Source organism: Syzygium oleosum, unplaced genomic scaffold, assembly GCF_021117445.2.
Source record: "Syzygium oleosum isolate NSW1041296 unplaced genomic scaffold, Sole_v2.1 Sole_v2.06, whole genome shotgun sequence".
Classification (NCBI taxonomy): domain Eukaryota; kingdom Viridiplantae; phylum Streptophyta; class Magnoliopsida; order Myrtales; family Myrtaceae; genus Syzygium; species Syzygium oleosum.
In genome coordinates this window covers 10,899,396-10,910,278 of record NW_026607490.1, presented here as the reverse complement: position 1 = coordinate 10,910,278, position 10,883 = coordinate 10,899,396, and the positions used below count along the sequence as shown (strand labels likewise).

General features: G+C 38.4%; 1 protein-coding gene and 1 pseudogene across 1 annotated transcript; one reads left to right on the top strand and one right to left on the bottom strand.

Moving 5' to 3' along the window:
* Positions 1 to 207: 207 nt before the first annotated feature.
* LOC115693061 (subtilisin-like protease SBT1.6) lies at positions 208 to 774 on the bottom strand. The gene has a single exon (XM_030620035.1). The coding sequence runs from the start codon at positions 772 to 774 to the stop codon at positions 208 to 210; it is 567 nt and encodes a 188-aa protein (XP_030475895.1).
* Positions 775 to 4,934: 4,160 nt separating this feature from the next.
* Positions 4,935 to 5,477, top strand: LOC115693054 (pathogenesis-related protein 1-like; annotated as a pseudogene).
* The last annotated feature ends 5,406 nt before the right edge of the window (positions 5,478 to 10,883 follow it).

Genomic DNA, 10,883 nt, shown 5'->3' with positions numbered 1-10,883 from the left:
CTTAGAATATTGCGGATATCGCAAATATTATCCTAAGGTATCTAATCAATCACGCAATATTCACGGAATATTCAAACATCCGAAAATTAAGAAATCAAATATTCTGAAAATATTGGATAACATCCTCACCTAATTTCGAGATATTCCCAAATTTGGACTCGCGGATCGGGACGAGCGGCAGTGGGACGGATGGTGGCTAGCGGTGGATCACAAGCAGCTTCTCTCGGTGTCGAGCTCGCTGTGGATCACGTGCAGCTCGTTGTGATGGCAGAGAGGGAACTCGGCTTCGAGGACTTCAAGAGTAAAACTTTCGCTGCCCTTTGTAGAAGAAGTGAACAGCGCCCGGTCCGAGAAGCTGCGCCGCTCGGGGGTGATGCCCGTGTCGAAGACGCCGACGATGATGTCGGACCCGTAGTCGGACTCGGACCAGAGGCCGCGCTGGTTGCGGAGGCCGAGGAACTGCGGGGAGAGGGTGGTGTGGAGGCGGCGGCGGCGGTCCTCGAAGGCGGCGAGGACGTTGGGGTGGCGGAGGAGGGCGGAGGCCTGGGGCCCGGTGAGGGTGGCAGAGAAGCCGTGGAAGACGGTGTCGTAGGTGTGGAGGATCCGGGCCGGGTCGGCGAACTCAGAGGAGTACCAGTGGTAGTGGGTGGGGAAGATGGAGGGCTTCGAGCTGGAGTCCACGCGGACGATGTAGGTCGCCACCGCCTCATCGGAGGAGTAGCGGACGAAGTAGAAGAAGAAGGAGAGAGTGAACAAGAAGAGCGAAGAAGCCATGAGAGCGATAGTGAAGGAAGTGAGTGAAGTGTGCCGACAGCAAATGGAGTGATTGATATAGTTAAGAATTATTGTCTTTTCCCTATATTTTTTTTGAAAATTAGTTAATTATTTTTTAGGTTAATCCTACGAAAAATCCTAAACTGATACGCAAGCATCCCGCATGTAGAAGAAGTCAAAGTGGTGATATGGATAATTCATGAGACCATCCGTGAGAGATCGTGAGGAATAAACAAAAGTGAGAAAAAATAAGTGTAAGTCTTGATTTGCTCAGAGAGAAGAATCTTCCCCGTATGCTTTTCTCATAATGTAGAAGTGGATGCCTCCATGAATAATCCTCTCCAGCCACCAAGATTTCTCCTTTTGTCTTTTCTTTTAGGCTCCCAATTCCACCTCGGTTTGTCTCCTTCTGCAATAGAGCAAATCTTCACCGAGTGATCTTCTGTGTTGTCTTCTTGTATCAATTGTTACTCTTGGCACGCATGAGAGTGATCGGTGGAATTGTTTTGTCGAGCCTCCTCAAGGTCTGAGCGGCGGAGAAATTTTGACCGACTTCAGCCTTGATCTCCTCTTGCGGAGAGCGAGACCGCAGGTGTTGCTGCTTATGGATGTGAAGAGACCAAACGCGGAGAGCGATACAGAGAGAGTGGAAGCTTCAAGATGTGCGGTTGCGCGTGGCGGTGCCGCCGTGAGAAGCGGCAGCGCGGGCTAAGAAGTGAACAGCGGCAGGAGCTTTGCCCTAAGATCTTGTTTTCCCTCCTCTCTCAATATTGCTCTCTCTCTTTTTCATGACCGTGTATTCTATTATGTGTGGCCTCCCCCCGAGAGAATCCTCAATGAATGTATTTATAGGCAAAGCTTAGGTTTTTTGCTTGCAATTATTTCCTATTTTGATTCAAAGAAAATATTGCAATATCTCTGGGGTAATGTCAATTCATTCAATGATAATATCAAGATTAACAAATCAATATTTTTCAACTCGACAATTTCCAATGAAATTAGCTCTTATAATGTTCATGGGCTTGGCCAAGAATTTTCTTGAACGCGGGCTTAGTCCAATTAATTCCATTAAGTTCAAAACCTTTGCACTTGAGTCCATCCGCCGCTGGTCCAATGCAAATGCAACTATATGAGCCTAAATACAAATTCAAATGCTTCTAATCTATATGCAATTTAACTAATTTTTTGTCTAAGGACTGGGATCGATCCCTAATTTTTTATGTAACGAACGACTGACTGGATCGTCAAAATTTAGGTGTCAACAAGGCCTCAAGCACGTAGGTCCTACGTGGGACTCATCAAATGTGATGATTTAAATTTAGTTTAGTACATGTATTAGGTTTACCGAATAATTACCTGCGGGAAAATATCATCATCATCGTCACATCAACTATTTTCCGCAATTAAGGTGGACAAAAGAAAGTAGGAAAAGAATATGGGGGTTAGGAATTCATTATGTAAAATGAAGTACGTTTTTTTTTCACGTGATGGGAGTCCCTTACAGCTTCGTTCATGCATGGCACCGTATTCCGGGACAGGGAAACCACTCACGTGTTACTTCACCGTTAGAAACGCCAATTACCAGCCGAAATTTATGACATTATGGTAATATATAATTAGCTGCTACCCTTATTGTGCCCCTTGCACACAATTCTGTCCCGAAAGACAAATTTAAATGGGGATCCATGACAGTGGGTTGCCGTGTTAGTTCACTTTAGCCGGCTAGCATGGCTAATTACGTTCAAGCCTCTGGATTATACAAAAAAAAGAAGAAGAAGACATCTATATGTCCTTTTCGTTTTTTGATCTGACACATACACATCAATCAATATCTATCTACATAAGCTAAAACGCCATTTGTCTCAATTTTAGATTTCCTATATTATCAGTCATCTCTTTGTCTTATAGCCACCCGTTTCACAGATAAACCATTCAGTTTCTTTAGTCTCTTCACGGTATTAGATTTCCTAGTTACCCTTGTTTGCTTTATCACATATACTTACCTATTTCATATGTAACTGCTTATTTTCTTCTATGCATAATTACCTTATTATTCGCTCGAGCGTAGCGCGTGCCTTGACCCTAGTACACAATAATAGTGATGATAACATGGATTAATTGCTATTTCCATTCAAGCGAAGTGATTGCATTTATTGCAATTTGAAGATATTTTCAAACGGACAACATACATTCTTATGGTGAAATAGACGAGAGTCTTTCAACGGTGGTGATATTACTTTACCTCCTTCCTTATGCACAAAAGACATGCATCCTCATTCAATGCCTAACTCACCGGCGAGATGATTAAGAAGATAGAGGCTTTCAACCATCATGAAGTAAACTACAAGTTTATATTAGCCGTGTCACCGATATTTGCACTCTCTTTTCAGGTTTATATTCAATGAAATCTTTACATAAATGAAAGCGGGGGCTTTTCGAGAGATCTCTAATAATATACCATTTTCTAGCCTTTTTTTTCTTTCGTAATACTTAATAACCCTTGATTTAAGGGAAGTCCATTTTACAATGCAAGAATTATTGAGAGAAGAACTCGACTTGGTGGCGTGGTGACACTAGAATTTTAATTCTTAGTTATTTGCATTAACATCAAAACACATCATCTATAACTTTTGTTTAAATATTTTAATGATTCACTACATATATATATATTAAGTGCAGATCTTATCATGGATTTGCCGACCCGCATGTGGATCAATAGAATCTACCAGGTTGGGTTTGGGCAAGACCCCTAGAATTTCGAACCGAGCCTACCTAGGAATTACGCCTAACTAAATGAATCTTATCGGGTAGTACTAAGATTTCAACCTCTATATATGATCTTTTATCTCATATAGAGTTCATGTGAATGAGTGGTCTGCAATATTGCAACTGCCATCTCTAAGAATGGATGGGACCATAATTGACTTGGGGATTGGGACTAGACCCCCCTTATCCCCTCCTTCTTAGGGCAAGGGGTGAGCTCGACTAGCTAGTAATGGTAGGAGTGTTACAATTGCATACACATTTTCTTAATTAAACGATGCAATACTACTCTTGGGGACAAATCAATGGGATATTAAAGTGTGAGGACTCAAAACAAGGCTATAGGCTTCATTGAATCCACCAATGGAAACTTTACGAATCATTTAATAAAGTGGATTTAATCCATATTCTTAGTACATTTAGCATTTCTCTAGCCTCAATAACTATGCACCATAATTTCAATTACCGATTATTGCTTTGCCAAAGCATATAATATCTTCGGAAGTTATCATTGAAATTTCTAATTATAACCCAAAATAATCATCGCACTCATGTATTCAATATTTTCAATACTCGCTTACATGTAAACATGAGTTAGAAAAATCGAGAATGCATCAGCTTGACTACTAGAGCTTGATGTTTCGGCCTTTATTGCTTGACTCATGATGGACTTGGACTCGAAAACAATTTCGTGGAAAAGGCCAAAAGCCTAAAACTTATACCCAAGAGACGACATATGCAAAGGATTTTGGAAAAAGTATACTAGAAGCCTAAAACTTATCATGAAGGTGTAATTGAGTCCTAAAACTTTCAAAAAGTACATTTAAGTCCTAAAACTTTCAAAAAGAGTAATTAACAGAAAGACTTGATTTGACCAATTTGATAAGTTTTAGGACTTGATTGCACTTTTTGAAAGTTTTATGACTCAATTGCACTTCCGTGATAAGTTTTAGGACTTAATTGCATTTTTTGAAAGTTTTAAGGCTCAATTATATTTTGGTGACAAGTTTTAGGACTTCCAGTATACTTATATCAAGGATTTTTGTGGAAAGAGAGAAAAGAGTTTCAAGAAAACTTACCTTCTAATGTGTCTAATGAATATCTATAGCTAAAATTTAAAAAATAAAAGAAAAAACATATAAGAAGACAAGGTCATCGTCGATGGTACAACCTTAATTCACATTTTACAGAGTATGAAAATAATCACATGAAGGCGAGATTCGTTCATCAATCATTTTGACGGGCATCTCTCTAGTCATCGTGGCCTAGTTTGAACATTCGACTTTTCCATGCACAGATTTTTCCACATGATCACCCTATAAATACCCTTTTAGCTTTTGATATTCTCTTTATCAATCAACTAAGATCCTTCCTATGTCAAATTTCTTTAGGTCTCTCACAATATGAGTTCCCGTGTGACAGTCCCTCTACGTCTTACTTTCCTCATAGCGCTAAGAAAAGTGCAGATCCCATTGTCCATCGCCCAGGACTTGCCCCAAGACTATGTCGCAGCCCACAATGCGGCCCGCTCTTAGGTCAGTGTGGGCCTGATTGCGTGGGATGAGGAAGCAGTTGGCTATGCCAGGGATTACGCCAACAAGCATGCCAACGACTACATGCAACTTGTTCATTCAGGCGGACCCTATGGGGAGAACCTTGCGTGGGCTTCCCCCAATCTTACTGGCACAGGAGCGGTGAACATGTGGGTCGGGGAAAAGCCCGACTATGACTACAATTCCAACTCATGCGCACTGGGGAAGGTCTGTGGGCATTACACTTAGGTGGTGTGGGGCAACTCAGTTAGGCTCAGATGCGCAAAGATCCAATGTGCAACGGGCGGTACTCTGGTCATTTGTAACTACGATCGTCCCGGGAACTATGTAGGCCAGAAGCCTTATGGAATTACAATAATAAGTTGTATGTCGGATGATGAACAATAATGTCAAAATAATGCCCCATTCTGTGAGGCAAGAGCTTTAGATTAACCTAAATTAAATAGTGTACTATGATTTGCATTTAGATTATGAAACAACCGGTATGTTGTTTTCACTTTCTGCAAGACAGACGAGGACGATTCCTCATATTAAAAAATTAATTACACTGACATTTTTTTTATGATAACGGTGTAATAAGTTTGATCTTTCATTTGGGGAATAAGAAAAAAGAGCTCAAGTCCGAGCCCGTTCAATTTGTTAAAAAGCTTGAAACGATAATTTTTTTATTCATTTCATTAGCAACTCTCGATTCTAACATTCATCAGTAGAACTGCGCATGCATGTTAAAAGAGCAATAAACATTGACTTCGTCCTTTGTATGTTAACATTATATTCAATCTGTTTCAATAAAATTGTTTAATGGAAAATAATTGATAAGATTGCTTCTTTTTTTTGTCGGTATATGTAGATAAAAAAATCTTGATAAATCTATTTTCTTAATTTCTTTTTTATTTAGGGCCAAAGTTGAGATATTATGACCTGGCTCTAGTCATCGGTGAGCCACGTTCATCCACAAACAGGCCAATTGTGATTATTTGACTGATGTTGCTGGTCAAGGTATAAGTAAATTCCAAATATTTACTTCCTATTTCTAAGAGAAAATTATTCTCTTTACACTAGAAGTTTTGATTTGTTTTGTAACAGGTTACAATATCTGCGCTTTGCATATGCATACCTGAATGTAAATGTTTTATCTGCATATATTGGTATTTTTACATGTTATTTTTATCCGTGTTATCTCGAGAATGTTGGCACTTGTGTTATTTCTATGAATGTGTTGGACCTATATCAAAGCATGAGTACCTAAGAAGCACTTCAAAAGCAATTCTCTACGAAAACGAGCTTGAATCAAGCCAGAACTGCTGATTCTTCCCTAAATTCATGTACTAACTCTCATAACCCTCTATTCTTCAATTTCCTCACACCAGACGCATCAACTTGCTGCATATAAATGACAAAGTTTAGCTTCATACTAGATGATATTCTATGATGCAAACCATATAGCCAATCCCACTGATATACCTGGGTGGTCGCAGATGAAGGATATTAAAGGTGGCTCCCATCAGTTCGAGAGGTGGTTCCCACTATGTAGAACTTTGCTCTTATAAGGATCAAGAGATGACTCCCACGATGTGGCACTTTGTCTCATGTGACACTTACTTTTAGGGGCGAGCCAAAAAGATCAAAAGCCTAGATTGAATCGGATGGCCGGAATTTTCAGGTCCATACAGGCACAGGCCAAGATTTCGAGTTCCCCCTTATTGATACCCAAACTACTTTGGTAAAGTCATAAATAAGTAAAAAAATAAACATGTAATAAAAAGTGATATTTGAGGCGAAAAATCTAATTACTGATCTAATTTTTTATATGGAAAAAAATCGGACTAGGCCTGAACCGGCCGGGACCTCTATTTCGGCCTCTATCGAGCCTGCAAATTCCATGGACTTGTGGATGCTCCCGTGGTTGACGGGGTATTGAAAGACTTGTCTCTTCTTCTTTTTCTTTTTGGTTGGGTTATCGTCGTATGCTTACATGATGCATTCGATGGAACGTTGGGTCTTCGTCTCCGTTGACTTCCCAATCCTCACGTAATGGACTTCGCTGAATATGAGGCACCAATTTGTTCAGTCTTCCTCTTCTTCTGCATGTGACTTCGTGGAATATGAGGCACCAATTTGTCCTTCATATGGACCTATCTTATTCATTTGGTATCCTTCTCCCTTTCTTCTTCGTTATTACCTTGATATCGCTTTCTCTCTCCTCCTGTTGGAGAGTACTATGTTATATATTAATATTAGTATATTAAACCACGTGGCAAATTATAAGTGGACAATAAGCATATTCAATAACGTATAACAATACGCCCCATCACTTGTTATGTCAAATTTATAAAACAGCCTTAGTATATGAGTTTCTCGTTTTTTATTTTGTTATGGAAGTGAAATCAGGCAAGACATTGAAATATAAATAACGCTACACATACGAAGACTTTACTAGAATTTCTCACCAAATGAAATTGCTCGCTATGTGACATTCGTCATGTCATCAGATAAGCGTGGAATTAGCATCAGCACGAAGTTTGTTAAAAAAAGGGTAAAGAGATAAATGGGGCAAGATCAATTATAGGAAACTTATTTCCCTATTCCACCATCATTTGTTCTCAAAATTACATAGAAGTCTTCCTTCAGCATTATTGCAAACTGCCTTGAACTTTGTTTGGCAATCATTGAAGCAATTCAAATGGTTTTTACTTGTTATACCAAATATAATTATTTCACCCATAGATATTTAGTTTTTATTAATTTTGACTTCACTAGAGTTTTCATTTGGCAGTTGTGTGTAGATCGTCTTCAAAACTAAAATTTGAGGGATCATTCTAATAAAGTTCAAATATATTCAATACCTTTATGGCCCCCCACGGGTTCAAGAATCAAGAGGTGGTTCCCACCACGTATCATTTTGCCCTTACAAGGTCCAAGAGGTGGTTCCCCCAGTGTAGCACTTTATCTAGCATGACACTTATCTTACAGGGTGAGCAAAAATGCTCGAAAGCCCATGTGGACCTTGATTTGACCAGCCAATTTTTTTCGATCGAAATAGGCTGGGCCGAGATTTCGGGCTCCCCTTTATGTTCGTGCCCTGACTTGCCCGAATTTTTTTTTTCAATATAAAAAATTTAGAATCGCACTTTTTCCACCTCAGATTTCACTACAGACACTCCTAACACCTTGAATTAGCAAAATAACTAGTCGGCCATCTGTCAAATAAACTATTATTTGTTTGGAAAAGAGAGATACCAGTTCGTCCCAAACGAGAAAAAAGAAGAAGAAGAAACCAAATAAAAAAAAGGGCTAATGTGGTCAATTAGATTTGATAAGGGGTGTTTGCAATAAAAAATGGGATGGAAAAAGAGCAAGCCAAAATTTTATTTTAAATATAGAATATAAAAACATAAATAATAGGCGCTATTTGTTCTCAAAACACTTTAATAAAGTCATAAATAAGTTAAAAATAACATATAAAAAAGTGATTTTCGAGGCTAGAAATATAATGACTAATCAATTTCTAATAACATATTAATTTTTTTTAATTACTGACCAAAAAAAATCAATTCTCAATTTAAATAAATAATAGAATTTCGGGCTAGGCCTAAACCGGCCTTCACTGGCCTGGTCTAGTTTGTCTAGGCCTGTAGGTCGGCTTGCTTTGCACGTGCTCTCCCCTAGTTTTCATTGTTCACAAATATCGGTCTATGTTCGGTGTATATTGTAGCAGTCATTCATATACCTATATTTGATATTAAATATGGCAAATACATACTAACAAAACTCATCCAATTCCCATATTGAACATAACATACAATTTACATAAAATAAAGAGGGTGTCGACGACTTACATTAAAATCTATGAGCTAGATCAATCACCAATTCACTTGTGAGACTTCAATTATTTTTCCCCTTACATCCGATCAATATCTCTCTTAGTCCTCTTCTCTCTAATTCAAGTTACGCAAACTGAATACTCCCTTACTCTCAATCTTTGCATCGAACTCTCTCTTTCGACCAAATGGGCTCACATAGAATCTGATATATCTCTTTAGCAGTGGATTGATGCATTGCTTAATCACAAGCTACATGTATATCAAGAGCATCCCATGAGCCACACGTCCACTAGTCACGATAGCTATTCTTGACTGAGCTTTATGTAGGTGGGGTCCAAAACCTCATGATAATATCTCTCATCCTCTTCCTACAAAATCAACTTAACGTACTGGAGAAGCAAATTGACCTCAAGAAATATGATATATTGTCACAAGAAAGTAATTTTTCGCATTTTCTTTCTATAATTCATATTTCATCTTATATTATATTCTTGACATGAAATCATACTATATCTAATATCGTCATAGAATCAATTATGGTATGAGAAATTGATGAGAACTTGCGATTCCTTAGTAGTATGCCATGACTTAAGGTCTTGACAATAAGTTATTGACCTGAAACTCTATTATTTGGAAAGTACGTTTAGATAACATGACATTTAAGTCAGAAGACGATGGTTTATATTATATTCATGACATGATAACATACTATATCGAAACTTCACGAAATAGTCAAATTACAAATATAAATCCATCACCGTCAACAAATGTTTGACCACAAAATCACTCGCAATCTCTTCCCTTTTCCCCTTCTGTTCTTGTTTTCCCCTTGTTTTTCCAGGCATTTTCTTCTCTTTTGCCTTGTAGAAGAGAAATAGTGTGGTATATGTATCAAACTGAATTCAAATCGTGAAAATGATGAGACTATTGTGAGTCCCACGTGGATCCCATCATATCTGACGGTTCAAATTTAATTTTATATATGTGTTAAAGTCACCGATTGATTTCCCCCAGGCCTTCACCGCATATCTATTCTTCTTTTTTCCTTTCACACTTACCCCACTTAAGGAAAAACTCAATTCTGACGTCTAGGCAATTTGTTTTGGAAACATTTCGCCTTTTTCTGGTGCACTAAGTAGTTTTGGAGGTAGAAAAATCCATATGCTGTTACTGATCTTTGGTGTACTTTGTAATCTGATGATATCCCATATCCTAAAGTCATTCCTCGACGGTTGACGCTTTCCGACTAAAATCCAGCAAACTCTTTTGAAAAATAAAATCCCTTGTGATTTACTATTTTTTTCTATGTAATTATTTATAAGATAAAGTATAGTGTTTATCCCTATCTAATGTCTTAATGAAAATTTTTAGAGTATGGCATGGGACACAAGGTTTCCACACTTGGGATGCGTATAGTTACGGTATTTTATTATTGAAGATGTTCACTGGAAAGAGACCCACTGAAGAAGCCTTTGGGCCCCATTTTAACCTTCATAACTTTGTCCAGATGGCTCTTCCCGACCGAGCAATGGATGTCGTAGACTTGAGGCTTTTGTGTGAAGCTGGTGATTGACAACAGGAGACCATAATCCAAAATTGCACGGTTTTTGTATTAGCAATTGGAGTCGCATGCTCGATGGACTCACCACGAGATCGGATAGACATGACCGGGGCGATCAAGGAATTATATTTGATCAAGGCGAGTTATGAAACCAAACAGAGGAGTACCAGGATGTAGAAGAGTCATTTTGTCGTTTTATTTTGGAACTCTTGCACTAGTAGAATGACATGGATGTATCAAGTAATCTACCTACCCATTCCTATTAACAAAATTTGTTTATTTACATCATATATATCATACAAAGTGGATTTACGGACCCATTCAGGAGGTTCTTATTCAAATTTCATTTACTAATATAATAGATAAATGATAAATAACTTCTGGGGAATTTCATTTTTGGTCCCTATA

Bases quoted from the DNA above. Each gene is read 5' to 3' on its own strand.
- LOC115693061 (XM_030620035.1), bottom strand. From the start codon at position 774: ATGGCTTCTTCGCTCTTCTTGTTCACTCTCTCCTTCTTCTTCTACTTC.